Source organism: Falco naumanni, chromosome 18 (assembly GCF_017639655.2).
Source record: "Falco naumanni isolate bFalNau1 chromosome 18, bFalNau1.pat, whole genome shotgun sequence".
NCBI classification, from domain to species: Eukaryota; Metazoa; Chordata; class Aves; order Falconiformes; family Falconidae; genus Falco; species Falco naumanni.
Genome location: NC_054071.1, coordinates 6,600,917 through 6,621,120, shown reverse-complemented (window position 1 = coordinate 6,621,120; position 20,204 = coordinate 6,600,917). Strand labels below are relative to the sequence as shown.

The window sequence follows — 20,204 nt, the reverse complement described above, 5'->3', positions numbered from 1 at the left end:
CGCCGTAACCCCGCCCCATACAAGTAGCCACGCCTCCCACCCCTCGACCTCGCCCCGCCCCCGCCGCGTTTTCCGGTTTTTTCGCGACAGCGCCTGCCCCTTCTCGGCGGCGCTTTACGGCTTTCTTTTTATTTTACGACCGACGCCGACAGTGCTGCCAGGGTGCGGAGCTTGAGGGGGCCCGGGAGGGATTTGAGGGGTCAAGGGTGGTCTTGAAGGTCTGGGAGATGCCTTGAGGGGGAGTGGAGACCCAGCGAAGGGATTATGGCGGGATTTGTGTGTGGGGGCGGGGGGGTCTTGAAAGTTCGGTGGATGTCCTGGCGGCAGTGGGGAGCCCCCCCGAGGGGGTTATGGGGGGTGGGGGTCCCTGGGGGTGCGTGTCCCTGAGGGAGCTCAGGGGTGCATGGGGTCCCTGGGGGGGGGGGGGGGGATTGGGGCCACAGGGGAGTCCTGGTGCGGTTTGTAGGGGCCTTGACGAGGATCTGGGTGTCCTGGGGTGCCCCCCAAGGTGTGGCTGCGGGGGGATTTTGGGGGTGTCCCCCCACCCATTAACACTCTGCTCCCTGTTGCAGGGTCGATGGCCGCAGCCGAGCGGGTCCCCCCGCAGGAGGAGGGGGAGGCAGAGGCTGAAGGCTCCCAGCCCCCCCCCGCCGAGGCCGGGCCCCCCCCGAAGCGGGTGGTGCCGGGGGTGCTCTACCTCTCCTTCCTCCCTCCGGGCTTTGGCCCCCGTCACGCTCGGGCGCTGCTGGGGGTCCACGGGGAGCTGGGCCGTGTCTTCTTCCAGCCCCGTGGTAAGCACCCATGGATGGGGGTCGAGGGGGGGAGGTGGCGTCAGGACCCCTAACAGCTAGCACCCATGGGCTGGGGGTCAGAGCGCCCTTTGGGGGCTCAGGATGAGGGTCAGGGCCCCCTAAAAGCTAGCACCCATGTGTGGGGGGCTCAGCACCCACGGCTGCTCGTTCCCTCCCTGCAGGTGGGGGGGTGAGGAAGAGGAGGCAGCGCCCGGGGCCTTCAGCCGGCTCCTTCGTGGAGGGCTGGGTGGAATTCCGTGACAAGCGAGCGGCCAAGCGAGCAGCCGCCCTCCTACACGGGACCCCCATGGCCCCCCGGCCCCGCAGCCCCTTCCGCCACCACTCCTGGAGCCTCAAGGTGAGGCTGGGGGCCTTTTTTGGGGGGAGAGGGGGCTTGGGTTCACTTTTGGGGTTCCTGGATGAGGGGGGTGGGGGCAGACCTGGGTCACGTGGTCCTTTCTGTGGGGCACCGATGCCTGGGTCCCCTTTTTGTGGGGACCTGGTTCCTTTTTTTTTTTGCGGGGAGGGTGGGGTGGCTGGGGCCTGGGTTGTTTTTTTTTGGGGGGGGGGGGGGGGGGGGGGCAACTTCCTTTTTTTTTTTTCCCGGGAAGGGGATTTGTGGCCCTGGCTGACTATTTGGGGGCCTGAGTCCCCTCTTCTGGGGGGGGGTGGATTGGGGCAACTTTGGGGTCACTTTTGGGGGTCCCAGATGCCTGGGTCCCCTCTGGGTGGGCTGGTGTGGGTTGGGAACCCCCCGGGGGGGGCTGGGGATGCCCCTAATCATGCCTTACCCCCCCACAGTACCTCCCGGGGTTCCGCTGGCCCCACCTAAGCGAGCGGCTCAGCTATGAGCGGCAGGCACGGGCGCAGCGGCTGCGGGCCGAGGTGGCCCAGGCCAAGCGGGAGGGGGTGTTCTACACCCGCGCCCCCCCCGCCAACTCCACCACTGCTGCCCCCTCCTCCGCTGCCCACCGCCCCTGGGCCTTCACCCAACGAGCCACCGAGGAGGAGATCTGGGGGCGCAAAGCCCAGCCCCCCCCAGCTGCTCCCCCCCGCCGCCTGCTGGAGAAGGTTTTTGGAGGGGGGAGGTGACACCCCCCCCCTCAATTGGGGGTCACCTGCCCCCTCCCCCCGCCGAGAACCCACATTGTATATTTTTTGTCCTTAAAACTTTTTATTACATTAAAAAAAATAAGTTCCTCGCGGTCTCTTTAATTCTGCTGGGGGGGCGGAGCTAGGGAGGGGGGCGGGTCGGGGGCGGGGCTATGGCTTCAGCACGAATCTCCCTGAAGGCGGCATGGGGGGGGAGGTGGGCGTGGCCTGGAAGGGGGGAGGAGCTTTCCCCTCCCGCCCCCTCCCGCGTGACCCGTGTCGTCCGTGCCCCTCCCCCTACCCCCGTACCCCATTTTTTTTTTCTCCCCGAAATTCCCGGTTTTCCTACCCAAAGCCCCGTGGCGGGGGAGGGGTGGGCCACCTCTAAGCCTCTATGTGGGGGCGGGGCTCTTAAAGGGGCCGCGCAACATTATGGCGGGGGTGTGTGTGTGCAGGAGTAGGGTGGGGTCTTCAAGAGGCCGCGCCCCCGTTTGGGGGGTTGGGGAGGGGGGGGGGGCGGTTCCAGTGTCAAAAATAGAAGCTCTGAGGGTGGGGGAGGGGGGCAGCAGGAGGAGGGGGGGGGGGCCCAGTAGAGCACTGGGGGAGGGGGAAATGGGGGTCCCCTTAAACCTGATGTCCCCACGTGTGGGGGTGCCTGTGCCACGGGGGGGGGGAGGGGCGCAACCGGGAGAGGGATCCAAGGGGGGGGGGGGGGGGGGGGCTGTGCCACAATGGAGGGACCCCCCCACCAAACTGGCACCCAATCGGTCCATCACTAATTCCCTTCCCCCACACCACTGGGGTGCAACACCCTCACCTTCCCCCCCATCTGTGGTCACCCTCCACCTTTAGTTCCCCCTCACCTTTAGTTTCCCATTTGGTCCCTCCCACATTTAGTTCCCCCTTTAGTTAGTTTCCCCTGAACTTTGGTTCCCCCCCCCAGCCCTTCCCATTTAGTCCCCTCAATTTACTTCCCCTAACTTTAGTTCCCCTTCACTTTGGTTTCCCTGTCCCCCCCCCCCCAAATGCCTCCCCCTTGGTCCTCCCTCAACACAACTCCCCAGATTTGCTTTCCACCCTCCATTTATTCCCCCCTTGCCATCAGCACCCCTAAACTTTGGTTCCCCCTATTTTTATATCCTCCCTAGCAACCCATCTAAACACGCCTCCCTCACCTTTGCCCCCCCCCCCCCTTTCTCCCCCCAGTGATGGGCAAACCATCACACCCACACCCCCCCCAAGTTAATTTCTACCCACAGTGATGGACAAGCCATCAGTCCCCCCATTTAATTTATCTCCCCAGTGATGGGCAAGCCATCAGCCCCCCCCACCCCCCCAAATTTAACTTATCCCCCCCAGTGATGGGTGAGCCAGCAGCTCCCCCTGCCCCCCCTCAGTCCCCGCCCCCCCCCCAGCAGCAGGCAGGGCCGGCAACACCTCCCCCCTGGCACCAAGACCTGGCAGCGGGGGGCTGGGGGCCGGGGGGCTTCTCCGGGGGGGCCGGGGCAGGGCCGATACGCCTCCAGGTCACACAGCAGCTCCACCAGGTCATCGACAGAGCGCAGGCGGGGGGGGCGACGGGTCAGCACCTCATGCCCGGGGGGCACAGGGCGCTGCCGGGCCACCAGCACCCGGAATGCCAGCCCGGGGGCCAGCACCACCACGGTGGCGGCCATGGGCGAGCGGGGGGAGCGCTGGACCAGGCGGAGCCCTGGGGGGGGCGGGGAAGGGGCCAGCGGGGAGGGGGTGCTGCTGGGGGAGGTGGGGGTTGAGCCTTCATCTTCGTCACCCCCCACCACCCCCCAGTGAGCGGGGAGGGGGATCTCTGCCAGTTCAGCCAAAAAAGCGCCCGGCCAGCAGGGAGGGGGAGGGGGCAGGGGGCGGGGCTGGAGGAGGAGAAAAAGGGGGGGGGGGTTAATGGGGGAGGGACACCCCCAGACTCCCCACCTCAAGAACCCCCTCCCCCAAGAAGCCCTAGGACCCCCCACCCCAGTGACCATGACAGCCACCCTAAAGAAACACCACCACCCCAGCCCCAAGAGCCCTAGCCCCCCTCCCCCCAGGTCCCCCCAAAACCCTACCCCTACCCCCACGATACTTGAGAGTCCCCTTAAGAAATACAAGAGACCCCCAGGACCCTCCCCAAGACCCCCTTTCCCCACATGACCCAGGACTCCCCCAAGACCACCTCCCAGCCATGAACCCTAGCATCCAGACCCCCCCTCACCACTCTGCTGCCCATTTCTTCCTCCTCCTCCTCGCTCTCATCCAGCACCACCAGCTGAGCCGGGGGGAGCCGGGGGGGCACCTGGGGGGGGCAGGGGTGAACCCAGGTATCCAGGGAGGGGAGACCCCCACTCCCAGGTGCCTGGGACCCCCCCCCTTACCGGCACTAGGGAGGCGCTGGGCTGTGGCTGCTCCTGCTTCACCCTGGGGGTGGCCGCGATCAGGACCCCCAAATCGCCAGGGTGGGGCTGGAGAAAAAAAAAAAAAGTGAAAGTGAAGGGGTTAGATTGGGGGCGGGGAAGGAAGCCAGGAATCCAGGAGGTGGGTCTCTCTTACCGGGCCGGGGGCAACACTGGGCTCCGGAGGGGTGGTTTTGAGGCGGGGGGCAGAGGCAATGAGGAGCCCCAGCCGGGGGTCCTGGGAGGGAAAAAGAGGGGGTGTTAGTGGGGTGGGCACATGTGTCCAGGGGGGAATGCAGGTGTCTGGGGTGGGGTCTCACCTCGAGGCGGGGGAGGGGTCCTGTCTCCTCTCTGAAGGGGGTGAGGTGCAGGGGTGGTCCCAGGGGGGGGCCAGGGCCCTTCTCAGCCCCCCTGGTTGGGTGCTCCTTGTCCTGCAGTGGGGGAAAAGAGAAACAAAGAAGCAGGGGCACATCAGAGGGGGACTACAGAGAGCTGGTTGGGCACCCAACCACCCCCCACCCAAAATGCAGGAAACCCCCCCACCCTGCCCCAACCCCATGGACAGGGAACCCAGGCATCTGTGGAGGGACCCCCACCCCCCGAAAGGGACCCAGGCATCCGGGAAGTGACATTCCCTCCCCCCCCCCCCCCAAAAAAAAAAAAAAAAAAGGGGGAAACTGAGGCACACACAAGCCTTGGGGTGCTGGGGGGGACGACGACCCAGGCGTCCGGCTATCCCCCCAACCCCTCCCTAACCCTCCCACCCCACGCCCCGTCCCCCGGGGTGGTGGGGTGCATCCGGGTGCCTGGGTCCCCTCCTGGACGCCTGGGTCCCCTGGAGGGTGCAGGGAGGGGGGAGGCAGCATAGAGCAGAGCAGCAGAGCAAGCACAGCAAGAGGGGGGGGTCCCCAAATTTGGGGGGGAATTTAGGGGGGGGTAAATTTGGGGGCACCCATATATCTGGAAAGAACTCGAGGAGGGGGCCTATATATTAGGGGGGGACCCCGGGGTTTTGGGGGGTGGGGTGTGAGGGTCCCATGGGGGGTTGAGGGAGTATTTTGGAGGGTCCCCCCCTGGGAAAAGGGGGGTCCCATTACCTTGTGGGGGGGGGCGGGGTGGGCGGCGGCTCCGGGCGGTGGCGCGGGGGGGCCGGCGGCGGGGGAGGGGGTGGCCGCTCCAGGGGGCCCCCCTAGGACCCCCCCCCGCCGGCAGCAGCCGCCTCTGCGCCGGGAGAGAGACCTCAGCGGGGGTGGGGGCACCCCGATTTTTTTTGGGGGGGAGGGGAAGGGAGAGCACGGATTTGCAGGAGGGAGGGGGAGAAAGATGCAGGAGCAACCCCTCCCCACCAAAGGGGACCCAAGTGTCCAGGGGACCTCCCCTCCCCCTCCCCCAAAAAGGGACCCAGGTGTCTGGGTGACCCCCCCCAAAGCCAAGCAATGCAGAGAAGACCCAGGCGTTCGGGTGACCCCCCACCGAAAAGGGGACCCAGGCACAACGTGGGTGGTCAAACAACTCCCCCCTGAACTGGCCCGTACTGATCTGAGCAAGGCCCTGCCCCGTGCTGTGGGTGGGCAGGGGGAGCCCCCCAGCCTCGCATGTGCCTCAGTTTCCCTGGCAGAAGCCATCAGCTTGCCGGGATGGGGAGCGGGGAGCGAAAAGGGATGGCCGGGGGTTACTGGGAGGTTATACTGGGAGCTACTGGGAGGCACTGGGAGGGAGGAGGGGAAGCGGGGGGGGGGGGGCACCCACCATGGCGCAGCGCAGGCACTGCCTCCAGCGGCACTTCTGGCGCTTGAGGTTCTGACCCCCGAACTTGGGCTTGTCCCGGCAGAAGTCACAGCGGCCGCAGTCGGCCGGGCGCAGGCAGGCCTCGCAAGCCCCGCACCGCCGGCTGCCCCGGCTTCGCACCCCCCGCTGGCGGCAGAAAGCGGGGTCACCCCCCCTGAACCCCACAACTAACACCCACCCTGTGCCCCCCCCCCGCCACCCCGGCAGGGTCCGAGCTCAGCGCTGGCGTTAGTGCACGAGCAGCTGTCGGGTATGTTACAGCAGCACGAGGCAGCGTTGGGAGCGTTGCAGTGAGTTAGGCTGAAACCAGCTGTTAAGGCTGCGGCAGCTATTACGGGTATTACGACACCCAGGCCCCCCACTACGGGGGGCAGTACAGGTCCTGACCCCCACTATTAGGGCGGCTTGGACCCTGGTGTTGAGCCCTGAGCAGCTATTAGGAACAGGATGGTAACCGGCCCCCACAATTAGGGTGCTGGGGTACCCGAACCTCACTGTCAGAAACATTCCGGTACCTGAATCCAACTAGCAGGGTAGCTCCGACCCCAAAATTAGCACGTGGACCAGCTCTTAGGAGAATTACAGTAACCGGACTGGTACCAGTACTAAGAGGATTACATTACCTGCACCCCACTACCGCTGCACAGAGCTATTACAGCAGCTGCACCCCACTATTCCAGTAACTGAACTCCAATATTAAGATGTACCGGCACCCCGTTACTTTGGTAACAGAACCCCACTATTAAGCCCTGGAACAGTTATTAGGGGTGTTACGGTACCCGCGCCCCATTATTTCAAAACCTGAACCCCAATATTAACTTCCGGAACACATTTTAGGAACGTTCCAGTACCTGAACCCCCCTGTTCTGCTACCCGCACCCCAATATTAGGCTCTGGATGGCTATTAGGAGCCACACGGTCCCCAAACCCCAATATTGTGGCTCAGTGCACCTATAGGACCACGACGGTCCCAGCACCACGCTACCGCAGGAATTACACCCCGCCACCAGGGCCTGGTGCAGCTCTTAGGGCCATTACGGCACCACCACCACACCGCAGCCCCTCTGGAGTGGCTATTAGGGGTGTTACGGTATGTGCACCCCACGATTCCAATGCGTGCATCCCCACATTAGCCCTGGGAGCGGTTATTATGGGTGTTACGGTAGCAGCATCCCGCTATTGCGGTACCTGCACCCCAACATTAGCCGCTGGAGCTGCTGTTAGGATCGCTGTGGTACCTGCACCCTACTGTTCCTCTCTGGAGCAGCTGTTGGGGCTCTTACAGTACCTACACCCCAACACTACTACCAGACGTTAGCAACATTACGCTTCCACCATCCCAACTATCCCCCCTATCCCAACTACTACAGGCATTACAGTACTCACTACTCAACGGCCTCAGGCCCGGCTATTAGGCACATTACGGCCCCCCAGCCCCTAATAGCTGCACCTGCAGAAAAGGGGGGTCGGCTGGCACTCACCCCGCCCCCACCGCGGGCTCCAGCGTGCTTGGGGGGTCTCCCTGGCTTCTTCTTCTCCTTGACCTTGTTCAGCTGCTTCTACAAAGGCGGTAGGAGTTGGGGGAGGGGGGGTCAGCGGGGGGGACCCAGACATCTGAGATGGGGGGGGGGGGGGGGCAGGAATCACACTCACCCTGTGCCGGGTGCTGGGGGTGGCGCTGGGTTCCCGCTCCACGGGGGGCTTCCATTTCTGGAAAGGGGGGGCAGGGAATAGAGGGATATGGGGGTGAGGGAGGGGCGATCCAAGCCTTGCCCACCCGCCCAAGGCACCCCAACTCACCACCGTCAGCTTGCGGGGGCTGTAAGTCGTCTTCTTGGTGACCCCTGACCTCTGCAGGGACATGGGTTGGGGGTTAAGGGGGGGTGGGGTGGCACAAGGGGGAGGGGTGGCACAAAGGGGTGCCTCCAGGGGAGCACTTTCACCTTGGGGCGTAGGCAGCGGCGGCGCAGGCAGCGCCACTGGCGCTTGAGGCCGGGCTTGAGGCGGCGCAGGCAGATGCAGCAGGTGCCGCAGTCCTCTGTGGCCAGGCAGCCCGAGCAGGAGCCGCAGCCTAGGCCCTAAGCGCGGGAACACGTAGGAACATGTGTCATACACCAACATACATCAACACGCCTCTGCACGCAGCCACGAGTGTGGGCACAGGGTGACAAGGGATTGGGGGGGGGGGGTGACAAGCATGACAGTGGGGCAAGAACACAGCACCGCACACGTCACCCTGCCACCACACACATGGGGGGGCTGCGGATGAGGTGGGGGGGGACACGACAACACACGATGACATGCGAGGACCCGGTACCTTCTTGACGATGCGGAGGCAGCGGCGCAGGAGGCACTTGGGGGGGGCGGGCGGGGGGGTGGGGTGGGCCGGGCGCAGGCGCTGCAGATGCCACAGTCCTCGGGGATGCGACAGGCCTGGCAGGCACCGCAGCCCACCCGCTGGGGAGGGGGGAGCGGTGTTGAGGGGGGGAGGGGAGCACCATCCCTTCCCCATGCACACACACCCCCTCCCCCAAAAAGAAGAGACAAAAAAAGGGTGGGGGGGCTGCAGTCTCACGCGTCCCAGCGGTACCTTGAAGAACCGCTGCTCCCGGTTGAAGTCACGTCTCTGGGCTGGCGGGGGGAGGGGCACAAGGTGTGGAGAAGAGGGGTCAGAGAGCACCCAGACCCCACCGGGACCTCCCCCCACAACCCCCTTGGGGGACCCTACACACATCCTGACCACAATTTGGGACACAGTGACATCCCCCTTATACAAGAACCCCCCTTGACACCCCCCCTCAGGGCACCCTGAGCCCCCCTTGACACCTCTACTCAGAGCACCCTGACCCCCTAGGACCCCCTGACCCCCCAGAGAACCCTGAAGAGGAAAAGGAGAGAAAGAAAAGCTCAGAGAATGATGGTAATCGGGGTGAAAGGCTTAGAGCATGAGGAGAAAGGAGAGGAAGCCTCAGAAAAGAGCCACGATGCCAATGGCAGGAGGAACGCCCGGAGAAATATTGGGGTGATAGTATAAAAAAACTTTAGACCAGGAGAATGAAAGTTATAATAGGAACGAAAGCTCCGAATAAACTGGTGATGATGGAGAAAGGAAGGCTCAAAAAATGATGATGATGCGTCAAGAAAAACTCGGGGGATGGCAACAACGCAAGGCAGCACGACGAGGGCGAGCGGCGGAAGGCCAGAGGATAGGAACAACGCGAGGGTGAGCAGCGGCAGGAAGGCTCGGAGGATGGGAATGATGCAAGGGAGCGTGACGAGAAGGACAAGTGGCGGGAGGAAGGCTGCGGGACGAAGGCTGGGGGGATGGGAACGTCACGAGGGAGCATGACGAGAAGGGTGAGCAGCGGGAAGAAGGCTCACCGCGACACTCAGGACAGAGCCAGCGGCAGCGGCGCTGACTGGGCAGTGTCACCCCCGGGAAGACGCTCTGGCAGCTGGCACAGCACCTGGAGGAGGAGAAGCAGGCATTTGGGGGGGGGGGGGGGGGGGGAGGGGGGAGGGGCAGGGAACAAGGTGCCTGTGCACCTCTCCGCACCCCCCAGCAGGGACCCAGGCATCTGGACAAACCCCCCCCGCCCCGGCCAGGTTCCACCTCCCCCCCACCAAAGGGCAGACTCTCCCCACCCTGGGGGTCCCAGGCATCTAGGTGCCCCCTCCCCTGGCATCCGTTGTCGTCCCCCGCCCCGCACCCCCCCCCCCCCCGGTAAATCCCCTCCCCCTCACTCACGCCACCACCCGGTCCTGGGGGGGCTCTGGGGGTGGCCGCTTGCGGGTGCGTCGTGAGAAGCGGAGGGGTGGGGGAGCCGGGGCTGGGGCCTCGGCTGGGGGTGGTGGGCTCGGCGCTGGGGAAGGTGGGGCCTCAGCTGGGGGGGGCAGGGCCTCCACTGCCTCAGCCTCCTCCACTTGCTCCTCCGGGGCGGGGGGGGAGCTCCGGCGGGGGCTCCGGGGGGTGCCCCGCAGGTGGGCGCCATTTCGGGCCCTTCCTGGTCTAGAGAGAGAAAAACAGAGGGTCAGGGGAAAGGGGACACACATTTGGGGACCCCACTTTATGTACCCCCCCAACCCAGGTACCCTTTATGTTTTCCCTAGATTAGGATCCCCTACCCCCCCAATCTGAGGCTCCCTCTTCCCCCCCCTTTTGGGGACCCCCCCTGACAGCACCCCCATATTACAGCCCTCCCCTGTTGTAGGGACCCCCAATTGTGTGTGTCCACCCCATGTCCCATTAAATCCCTCCATTTTAGGGGGACACCCCCCCCCCCCAATTTTCAGCCCCCTGGTTTCTCCCCTCTGACAACCTGGAGGATTCCCCCCCCATCCCCAATCCCCCCTCTCAGTTTTGGGGAGCCCCCTAAATTCAGGCCACCCCCCTCCCAGAATATTCATTTTCCCCCTCTCCCAGCCTTTTTTGGGGTCCCCTGATTTTTCGGGGGCTCCCAGGAATTTAAGGAACGCCCCCATACTTTGGGGGGGCCCGAGTGCTCCAGCCCGTTCTTGAAGTCGAAGTTGCCAAGGTCACGGCTAGGACCCAGGAACCGGCTCAGCTCAATCTTGCTGCGAAACTTCTCCCCTGTGGGGCTGGGAGGGGTGCCCAAAATCGGTGGGGGGTCCCCAAAACCACGGCGGGTTGGGGGGGGGGTTGCCAGCTGACTCAGGAAAGCACCCCAAAAAGGCAAGGGAAGCAATGGAACAAGGGAATGGAAACCACAAAAGGGATAAAATTGGAGGGGGGGGGCACAAGTGGGGGTTCAGTAGTATTTTGGGTCTCAATGTACCCCGGGTGACCCCATAGTGACTCCCTACGACACCAAAATGGTCTGGGGGGTTTTGAAAGAATTAGGCGGAGCTTCAGATTGATAGTGGCTGTAAAGCAGGGATTGAAATAAGTAACAGAGATTTTGCAAAGAATTAGAAATGCAGGGGACCCCCAAAGTGCTTCTGGGAGAAGGAAAAGGCTGTAGGGGGGGCTGAAACCACCCTGGGAAGGGGGGGGGGATGGGATGGTACTGCTTAGCTAAAGGGAGCCCCAAAAGTGGGAAATGGGGCCTGGACCTGAGGTCGTGAGGGTTGAGCAAAGCCCACCCCCCCCAAGGCAGGCCAGGGGGATGCCCCCATCCCTTGGGAGTGGTGGGGGAGGGGTACCTCTGGTAGTAGGTATCAGTGCGGCCGCAGGTGGCCCCAGATTTCCGGAAAGCTTCCCGTCGCTTCCAGCCGGGCCCCAGGGCGGGGCACTCCACCCAGTCCTCAGTCATCGTGGGGGTGGGAGGAGGGCTACTGCAGGAGCGGGGGGAAGGGGAAGGGGGGGGTCAGCACCCCAGCTCCGCACATCCCCCCACGGCCGATGCAGAGAACAGAGGCAACACCGAGGCCCCGCACTGCCTCGTATTAGCCCCGCCCACCGCAGGTGGCGCTGAGGCCCCTCCCTCAAGCCCCACCCCCAAACACGGCCACGGCACGCCCCTTCCCCCTCGCGGCTCCTCCCCCCGCCCCGTGACCCCCCAAACACAGCCCCGTCGTTAATCCCCCTCCCCCCCCCCCGGCACCCTGCAGGCCGCCCCTCCCCTTCGCTAACTGCCCCTTCCCCTCCCCCTCAGAAACCCCCCATAACCCGCCCCTCCCCCCCAGGCACCCCCAAAAGCCCCCTCCCCACCCAAAACACACCCCTCCTCTCATAAACACCCTCAAGCTACCACTCCCACTCAAGCACCCCCTCCCACCCTGCCCCCCCCGACCGCCCCTCCCCCACCACAAACCCCCGTACCGCCCCTCCCCCTCCCCAACCGCCTCTTTCTCCTCACAAACCGTCGCTCCCCCTCTCCCCGCAGCCCTCCAACCGCCCCTCCTCCAACCGGCCCCCCCTCCCCCTCGCTCCGTGCACTCCGCCCCTCAGGGGCAGGCCCCGCAAACTCCCCGTCCCCAACCGCCCCGGCCGCGGCTCCCCCCGGCCCCGGTACCGGCCCGGCCATGGCGCTCCCGATCGTGGCGCAGTAGCGGCCGCCGGCGCGAGGCCCGGCGCGAGGGGAGGGGCGGGGCGGGGCCTGCGCCGGAAGCGGAAGCGCCTCGCGGGAAGGGCGGGTTAAGGGGGAGTGGGCACGTGACAGCCGCGGCGACCAATGAGGAAAGGGCGAAGCGGAGGGCGGGCTGGAGCGCTGCACGTGACCCAAGCGGCGAATATCACGTGACAACGGCACCACCAACCCACAGCCCCGCGCGCGCGCAGGCCCCCCCCGCCGGGACGGGGGTCGGAGCTATGCTAATACAGACGGACCACGCGGCTCCTCCTCCGGCTCCCCTCGGGAAACCGCGCGCGGGGGCACGTGACACAGCGGGCGGGGATAAGTTTATGAGTGCCGCGCACCGGGGGTGGGGCTATGCTAATCAGCACTACCGAGCCTCCCGCCTCCCCCATGGAGCCCCCGGCCTCGCAGGACCCCTATAGAGCCCCGACGGCTCCATAGGCACCTCCATGGCCCTACAGAGCCACGTCCACATCCTATGGGGGCCTCCCGACACTATAAGACCCCAGTGGCCCCACAGGAGGCCCTGACAGCTCCATCGACACCCCCAGCCCTACAGCGGCCCCTCCCACCCCCCATATGGGCCTCCCCCCACTAGCCCCATAAGGACCCCCATACCCTATAGCCAGACCTCCAGCCCCTACCCCCTGACCCAGAGCCCGCACGGCACCACAGCTCCCTGAAGCCCCCCGGGGACATCAGGAGACTATAGACACCCCAGAACCCCACAGAAACCCCCAGCCCCACAGACACCACGGTGGCAGCACGGGCAGCTGTTTATTGGGGTCAGCGGTCGGAGCGCAGGTCGGTGGTGAGGGGGTCGTGCTGGATGGTCTGGTGCAGCATCAGCGCCAGCAGCCCAGCTCGGTTCGTCATGGCCGCACGCACGTTGCGCTCCTGCTCGAACAGCTCGTCCAGCTTGTACCACTGCGGGGGCAAGGGACAGCGCTGGGGACACCCCGGGAAAGGGGGACACCCCCAGGACAGCAGTGAGGGCACACTAAGGAACTGCAGGGACAGCGCTGGGGACACCCTGGGGGACACAGTCAGGGTCATGGGGACACTAGGTCACCACTAGGAACATCACTTGGGACGTGGTGACACTACCAGGGTCACAGGGACAGGGTCAGGGACATGGGGACACCTGTAAAGCCCCCCGCAGGGCCATGGGGCCACCCCTGGGGACAGAGGGACATGCACAAGGCCACCCACCACGCGGACGCGCTCCAGGTCGACCTCGGCGCGGCGCAGCTTCTCCCAGCAGTAGTGACGGTGGCACTTGCGCTTGGGCACGCGGCAAAAGTCGCCCGTCAGCTCGAAGACATCACGCACCAGCGGGCACCCGCACACCTCGTCCGCCGGCACCTGCGCAGCACCCGGGGGGGGGGGGGGCGCACAGGGTCAGGGGGGCGCCCCATGGCACCCAGGGGGCACAGGGTCGGGGGGGGGCACCCCACGGCACCCCGGGGTGCTCCTCACCTTGGGGTCCCGCGAGTGCTCGGGGCAGAGCACCTGCAGCCGCTTGCAGTAGGTTTTGCTCTGGGGGTTGTAGACATCGCAGAAGAGGCGGGTGGCCCTGGGGGAGGCGGGATGGTGGGGGAGGGGGAACCAGGCCTCTGGGTGCCCCCCTCCCCCACAGGACCCAGGGATCCCCTCCCCCCACCACACCCCTACCCGGGGGAAACACCCACCCACCCCCCCCCCCCATCCTGCACCCAGGGGCACCCCCACCTCCCCCCCAGCCCCACTCACCCCTCGATGCGGGTGGGGTACATGGAGCCGAAGGAGGTCTGGCTCTCGTACTGCCGGCAGAGGGGGTGGGTCAGGGGGGCTATAAGGGCCGGGGACCCTACAGACCCCTCAGTGGCCCCTATAGTCCCCAGAGGGACCCTACAGCCCCTTAAGAGCCCCACACAGGGTCCATATGGCCCCTATAGATGTGGGGGTCTCCTATAGACCTAGTGAAGCCTCTGTATCCCCTATAGTGCCCAAGCTCAGACCCCATATGGCCCCTATGGCCCCCAGACAAAGCCTAGAGCCTCTACAGAGCCCAAACCCAGATCCCATATGGCCCCTCAAGCCCCAGGGAGCCCCTATAGCCCCTACAGAACCCAACAAAATCCATATGGCCCCCTCAAGCCCCAATAGCCCCTACAGAACCCAACAAAATCCATACGGCCCCCTCAAGCCCCAGGGAGCCCTGATAGCCCCTACAGAACCTATCATATGGCCCCTATAGACCCCGGAGGACCCCTATATGCCCCACAGACCCCCAGAACAAGAGTCCCTATGGCCCCTACAGTATTCGGGGGTGCTGCCAAGTTCTGGGGGTTCCTACAGGGTCCCGCAGACGCTCACAGGGGCCATAGGTACCTTGGCGTAGCAGCGCTCCATGTGACGCAGGGCCACCTTGGGGTTGATGGGGTGGCCACAGGACACGCAGAAGATCTGCAGGTCTGTGTCCTCGCTGTCACCTTCTGTGCTCTGAGGGGGAGGGGGAATCCCAGCATCAGGGGAGGAATCCCAGCATCCGGGTGGATCCCGGTGTTGGGATCCCACTGCTGGAGAGCTGAGGGGCAGATCCCGGTGTCACCCCACCTCCTCGTCCTCGCGGGGTGGGTGCCCCTTGGCGCGGGCGATCAGCCCCTCCAGCTCATGGAAGCGCCGCTCCATCTCCTGGAGCCGCAGGCGGGCCTGGTGCTGCTCCCGCCGGATCCGCTCCAGCAGCCGCTTCCCGTGCTCCTCCGCCACACAGGGGCTCTGCTGCCACTGCTGGATCCGCTGCGGCAGGATCTCATAGATCCGGCTGCAAGGTGGGATGGCAGATCGAGTTAACGGGTCCGCCCCAGGGTGCTCCCACTACCCCAGGACTTTGGGATCTGGTGGGTGACCCACTCTGGAACCCACTGCAGCAGGATCTTGCTGATCTGGCTGCGAGATGGCACAAGAGACAGAGCTCATGGGGCCGCCCTAGGGTGTCCCCGCTACCCCAGGATCTCTGGGATCGGGAAGGGGGGAATCCATCCTGGGATCCAGTCAGCAGGATCTTGTAAGTCTGGCCAAGAGACCAGGGAGGGAGCGGGGCTTAACAGGGGCACCATGAACAGTCCATGCTGCTCCGGGATCTACTGTGAGATCATACGGCTCTAGGATGCTCTGTGCCACTCTATACTGGTTTCTACTGGTCTGTACTGGTCCATACTCACTTGGCGGCCAGCTTGACGCCACAGGCCTCACTGCAGTACTTGGAGGGGGGCCGGGCAGGGCGGGTGCAGCCAGGGCCCAGGCACTGGCCCAGCCCGGCCGGGTCGCGGGCGTCGGGGCGCTCCAGGTGCCGGCTGCGCTCCCGGTGCCGCGGCTTCTGCCGGTGCCGCTTGTACCGCTCCTCCTTCTGCCACCAACCAGTAAGCACCAGTTCGCATCAGGAAGGTTCCAGGGACCACCAGGAGCCATCCCAGTAGCTCCTGGTGGACCTCCCAGTAAGCCTCAAGGACTCTAGCTCCAGGTCACCCCCAGTTCAGGCTAATAAGGCTCTCGGGCATCACCACTGGATGGATGGAGCCATCCCAGTAGGCCCCAGTGACCTTCCCAGTAAGCCCCAGGGCCTCCCAGCAGCTCCCAGTAAGCCCCAGGTAACACCTTTAAGGCCCTGGGAACCACCAGTTCCTCCCAGACATCACCAAAAGCTCTCCCGGCGTCTCCAAGCAGCCCTCTCAGTAATCCTCGGGGCCTCCCAGTAACCCCCACAAGCTCACCAGCAATTCCCAGTGCCCACCAGAACCTCCCAAGTGCTCTCCCAGTAACTCCCAGTAGCTCCCAGCAGGCCATCTGGACCCCACCTTTTTGTCCGACTTCTTCTCCCGCCGCTTGACGTGCTTGACTTTGACGGCGCGTTTGCGCAGGACGGGGTCGAGGAACGGGGCGTCCTCAGGGTCACTGAGCCACGGCTGCATCAGGGACACAGCAAAAACATGCCTCAGCACTGCAAAAACACACCGCACGTTGCCAAGACACACCCCGACATGGGAAAACATACCCTGACATGGGCTAAGACGACATTTTGGTGCTTTAAAAACACGAGGTGACATAATCATAGCACACCTCAACACATAAAAACATGCCTTAATGCACAAAAACACATGTAAGACATGCTTTCCTATGAGTAAACATACTTAAAACACGCATCTGTGTGCCTAAACATGCTTTAAACACACCTTGGGGTGCCTATGCACGCTTAAAACACGCTTTGACACACCAAATCTTGTTTCAAACATTCCTGTGTGCCAGAACATGCTTAAAACACACCTTTGCATGCCTTAGCATGCATAAAACATGGCTTGGCATGCCCCAGTGTGCTTAAAACACACTTTCACATGTGTAAATATGCTTAAAACATACCTTAGTGTGCTTAAACATACTTAAAACATGATTTCACATGCCTGAATGTGCTTTGACACCATTGACTTGCTTAAAATACGCTTTAGGGGGCCTAAACACGCTAAAAACCTGCCCAGACATGCCAACAACACGCATCAATAGACTCTGACACTGAAAAGTGTACAACATGCTAAAAACGCGCTGAAGTATCTTGACGTGCTAAAAGCGTGTCGCAATGCATCAAAGCGTGCAGTAGGATGTGGACTGTGACATGGGGACCCCCAACGTGGCCCATGCTGCCATACAGGGACCCTGTGACATGTGTGACGTCACGGGAGGACATGTCACAACATGCACAATGACAGTAGAGTAAGGGGGTGAGATCACGTCGGGACACGTCATGACGTGTCGGGACGCAGATGGAGATGGCTGCAATGGGGATCAGACATAACATGCCACAGCATGGGAAAACATGCTGTGACATGCATGTACAAGCCATGATACGTGCAACAGGTGGGTTTGGGGGGCAACGTGAGATCCCCAAGGCAGGATTGGGGTGATTATGAGTAGGTTTAGGGTCCCAGGGCTGCTTTAGGGGACTTTTTTGGTGACTGTGGAGGGATTTGAGGCCCGCAAAGTCCATTTTGGGGCAACTCCAAAACATTTCAGGTCCCCAGAACAGAACCTGGGGCATTCTGTGGCAATTCTGATGGGATCTGGGGTCCTTGCAGCAGGATCTGCCTCATTTGGGTGTGACTTTGGAGGAATTCAGGGCTCCTGGGTCACATTTTAGGGCTAGTCCCAAGGGATCTGGGGTCTCCTGAGCAGAATGTGAGCCCTTTGGGTCAGGGGAGGGGTTTGTTGGTGCTGCGGGGGTGGGTTTGAGTTTAGGGTTACTCACCAGGCCGTGCTCGTCGAAGGTGCCAGTGCAGAGCTCCTGGTAGAGCCGGGGGTCGAGTGGCAGCTCCTCGTCCGAGAGGCTCTCGGGGGGCCCCGCTGCCCCCAGCTGCTCCTTCAGCAGCTCCAGCTCCCCCTCGCGCCCCCGCGCCAGCTGGGGGGGGGGTCAGCACCCACCCAGACAGCCGGCACCCCCTGCCCCAGGGACCCAGACCCCACCCCACCTTCACTGCAGCATCTGGGGCACCCAGGTGTCCAGGGGACCCACAAGAACCCCCACATAGCAAACCCAGGGGGTCCCATACCCCCCCTTCCATTGCACCCAAGGGGGACGCAGGGGACCCAGACCCCCCCGCATTGCATGTCAGGGGACCCAGGGACACCCCCACCCCAAAAGGGGACCCACAAGAACCCCACACTGCAGCCTCAGGGTGGGTGGGACCTGGCATCAACCCTCCCCTGACCCAGGGGGACCCCAGCACCCAAGACCCCTCCCGCACCCCAAGGGACCCCAGCATCCAGGGGCACCCGGTCCCCTACCCCAAGGACCCATGCGTCCGGGAGCCCCCCTCCCCCACCCTGGGGGCACTCAGGCATCCGGGTGACTCACCGAGGTGGGGAAGTACTTGTAGGACTCCTGGGGAGAGAAGGGACACGTCAGGGACATGGGAGGGATGTGGGGACACGTGAGGGACATGGGACGCGTTGACAAAGGAACGTGTCAGGGACACATCCAGGATGTAGGGAGAGATCGGGAATGCGTCAGGGACGTGAACATGGCAACAAGGGGACACGAAACACGTCTGGGACACAACACAGTGACACAGATACGTCATGAGCCTGACACATCAAGGACGTGTGACAAGGGGATGCAGGGACACGTCAGGGATGTGGGGGTGCGCTGGGGATGTGCCAGTGACATGGGGACACAGGACACCGACACAAACATGTCAAGGATATGTCAGAGACCCAGTGGAGACACATGATAAGGTGACATGGAGCCACATCAGGGACACGTTCCCACCACTCCCACCAACACCCCAGGACCCACGTACCCCAAAACCCCTGCACACACTAAGGCCATGCTAATGCCACACGAACCACACCCTAAGACTATGCTAGCAAAACATAAAATACACATTAGTAACACACTAGGGCCACACTCGTAACACACGAGCCTGCTAAGCATGTGCTACGAATACACAGGAGACCAAACACACCCCAAGATCACACCAACAACAGATTAAAAACATATTAGGTCGTATTAAGGACATGCTAACACACCAAGGATGCAATAAGCACACGTTAAAACCATGCTAACAACATACCAAAGATGAAACATAATAACTATGCTAAAAACATGCCAAGTCTGCCTTAATGCACTAGCCCCACGCTAACGCTGCACCAAGCCCACGCCAAGGCCCCGTGACTCACCCGTGCACGCAACTGGCACTGCCGCAGGCGGCACTTCTGCCGGATCTTGTTGGGGCCCCCGAACTTCTTCATGTCACGGCAAAAGTCGCACTGCCCGCAGTCCTCGGGGCGCCGGCACGCCTCGCACTCCCCACACATGCGTGCCGACCGCTTGATCTGTGACAGGGGTGACACCCAGGCGTTGTGGGGGGACACCTATGTATCTAGCTCCCTGTCGCCGCAGACCCCTCCCTGCTGCTGCAGACCTACCTTGGCAGCCCGTCCCTGCTCTAGTGCCAGCTCCTGGGCCTTGGCGCTCTCATGTTCCCGCTCCTTCTCCCGCCACTTCTTGTGCCGGTAACGGATCTCCAGGGTGGGGTCCTTCTCTGGTGGGGGGAAAGGACAGCGTCGGGGGGACCCAGGCATCTCAATCCTAACCCAGGCCTCCCCAAACCCCCATAAAAAGGGACCCTGGCATCCAGCACCCCCACAAAAACCACCCAGGCACCCCAGGCCCACTGCTTCTCCATTTAAAGCTCAACACAGACCCCCAAACCCTCACCCAGAGAGGGACTCCGGCCCCCGGGAGCCCCCAGAGAGGGAACCCCTGTGCTCAGGCTCACCCCGGCACTGCAGGCAGTACCACTCCCGGATAGCCTTGGCCATTTTCTCGGTGATGTTGATGCAGTCGCCATGGAACCACTCGTTGCAGTTGTCGCAGCCGCTGCGAGGATGGGGAAAGCTTCAGCCAGGGTATTGGAGCCTCCGGGACCCCCCAACCCCCACTCTGGGAGAACCCGGGTGTCCGGGAACCCCTCCCAACGCTCCCCACAAGGGACCCAAGCGTCCGGAGCCCCACCAACACCCCCCCCAAGGCACCCAGGCGTCCGTCACTCACATCATGAAGCAGTTAATGTCGGGTTTACGGCACACGCAATACACCGGGGCGTTCTCCTCCCCGCCCGGGCCCGCCTCCGCGTCCGAGAACTCGCTGTCCTGTGGGGACGCGGTATCAGGGCCTACGGGAGCCCCCAGGCCCCCAGACCACCCCACCCCACCCCGAAGGGTCCCAGCCGACCGGGCCCCCCCCTCACCATCGCGCCTTTGTCGCGGCCGTTGCCTCCAACGGAAGACTCCGTACTAGCTCCGCCGCAGCCGGAAGTGGAGGAAACGTGTCAAACTTCCGCTTCCGGGTGGAGAGGGGGGACACAACATTTGCGCCCAGAGACAAAATGGCCGCGGCGAAGGCGCGCCCGACCCTAAAATGGCGGCGCTCGCGCCTGCGCAGAGCGCCGCAAAATGGCCACGCCCCCGGTGGGGAGGGGAGCGGCAAAATAGCGGCGGCCACTGCGGGCGGCCATGCTGAGAAGGGAAAATGTCACCTGCCTCGCCCGGGACCCCCC

The 20,204-nt window shown here is 63.6% G+C and overlaps 3 protein-coding genes across 5 annotated transcripts; 1 reads left to right on the top strand and 2 right to left on the bottom strand.

The window, feature by feature from the left end:
- The first annotated feature begins 16 nt into the window (after positions 1 to 16).
- On the top strand, positions 17 to 2,083 carry ABT1 (activator of basal transcription 1). Its single transcript, XM_040617436.1, has 4 exons — positions 17 to 162; positions 573 to 791; positions 974 to 1,149; positions 1,593 to 2,083. Exons 2-4 carry the CDS (start codon positions 578 to 580, stop codon positions 1,881 to 1,883), a joined length of 681 nt encoding a protein of 226 aa, XP_040473370.1. The 5' UTR covers positions 17 to 162; positions 573 to 577; the 3' UTR covers positions 1,884 to 2,083.
- A 124-nt stretch (positions 2,084 to 2,207) lies between these two features.
- MBD1 (methyl-CpG binding domain protein 1) lies at positions 2,208 to 12,139 on the bottom strand. Its single transcript, XM_040617782.1, is given in 18 exon segments — positions 2,208 to 3,769; positions 4,111 to 4,191; positions 4,271 to 4,357; positions 4,446 to 4,526; positions 4,609 to 4,719; positions 6,038 to 6,202; positions 7,558 to 7,635; positions 7,730 to 7,786; positions 7,877 to 7,927; positions 8,020 to 8,154; positions 8,394 to 8,464; positions 8,467 to 8,533; positions 8,667 to 8,707; positions 9,458 to 9,543; positions 9,825 to 10,085; positions 10,553 to 10,675; positions 11,240 to 11,371; positions 12,056 to 12,139. Coding segments are annotated over 18 exon segments (2,175 nt in total). The 5' UTR covers positions 12,064 to 12,139; the 3' UTR covers positions 2,208 to 3,229.
- Positions 12,140 to 12,876: 737 nt separating this feature from the next.
- On the bottom strand, positions 12,877 to 20,073 carry CXXC1 (CXXC finger protein 1). Of its 3 annotated transcripts, none has more exons than XM_040617262.1 (15): positions 19,896 to 20,073; positions 19,700 to 19,797; positions 19,425 to 19,525; positions 19,072 to 19,187; positions 18,823 to 18,978; positions 17,999 to 18,025; positions 17,393 to 17,542; positions 15,954 to 16,061; positions 15,321 to 15,505; positions 14,713 to 14,920; positions 14,488 to 14,598; positions 13,867 to 13,916; positions 13,594 to 13,690; positions 13,327 to 13,479; positions 12,877 to 13,041 (listed from the first exon to the last, which is right to left on the bottom strand). In XM_040617262.1, the coding sequence occupies exons 1-15, from the start codon at positions 19,896 to 19,898 to the stop codon at positions 12,901 to 12,903; spliced, it is 1,704 nt and encodes a 567-aa protein (XP_040473196.1). In that variant the 5' UTR covers positions 19,899 to 20,073; the 3' UTR covers positions 12,877 to 12,900. The 3 variants fall into 3 exon arrangements, with proteins under 3 accessions (XP_040473196.1, XP_040473198.1, XP_040473199.1); XM_040617264.1 differs by having other exon boundaries at positions 17,393 to 17,428; XM_040617265.1 differs by lacking the exon at positions 17,393 to 17,542.
- Positions 20,074 to 20,204: the final 131 nt, after the last annotated feature.

What these genes read in the sequence shown, in the direction of transcription:
- ABT1 (XM_040617436.1), top strand. Translation starts at nt 578, where the DNA reads ATGGCCGCAGCCGAGCGGGTCCCCCCGCAGGAGGAGGGGGAGGCAGAG. An exon ending in TGTCTTCTTCCAGCCCCGTG is followed by an intron (nt 792 to 973) that starts GTAAGCACCCAT and finishes CCCTCCCTGCAG; the next exon opens with GTGGGGGGGTGAGGAAGAGG. An exon ending in ACCACTCCTGGAGCCTCAAG is followed by an intron (nt 1,150 to 1,592) that starts GTGAGGCTGGGG and finishes ACCCCCCCACAG; the next exon opens with TACCTCCCGGGGTTCCGCTG.
- CXXC1 (XM_040617262.1), bottom strand. An exon ending in TGGAGCGCTGCTACGCCAAG is followed by an intron (nt 13,917 to 14,487) that starts GTACCTATGGCC and finishes CTCTGCCGGCAG; the next exon opens with TACGAGAGCCAGACCTCCTT. An exon ending in AGCACTCGCGGGACCCCAAG is followed by an intron (nt 13,480 to 13,593) that starts GTGAGGAGCACC and finishes GGTGCTGCGCAG; the next exon opens with GTGCCGGCGGACGAGGTGTG.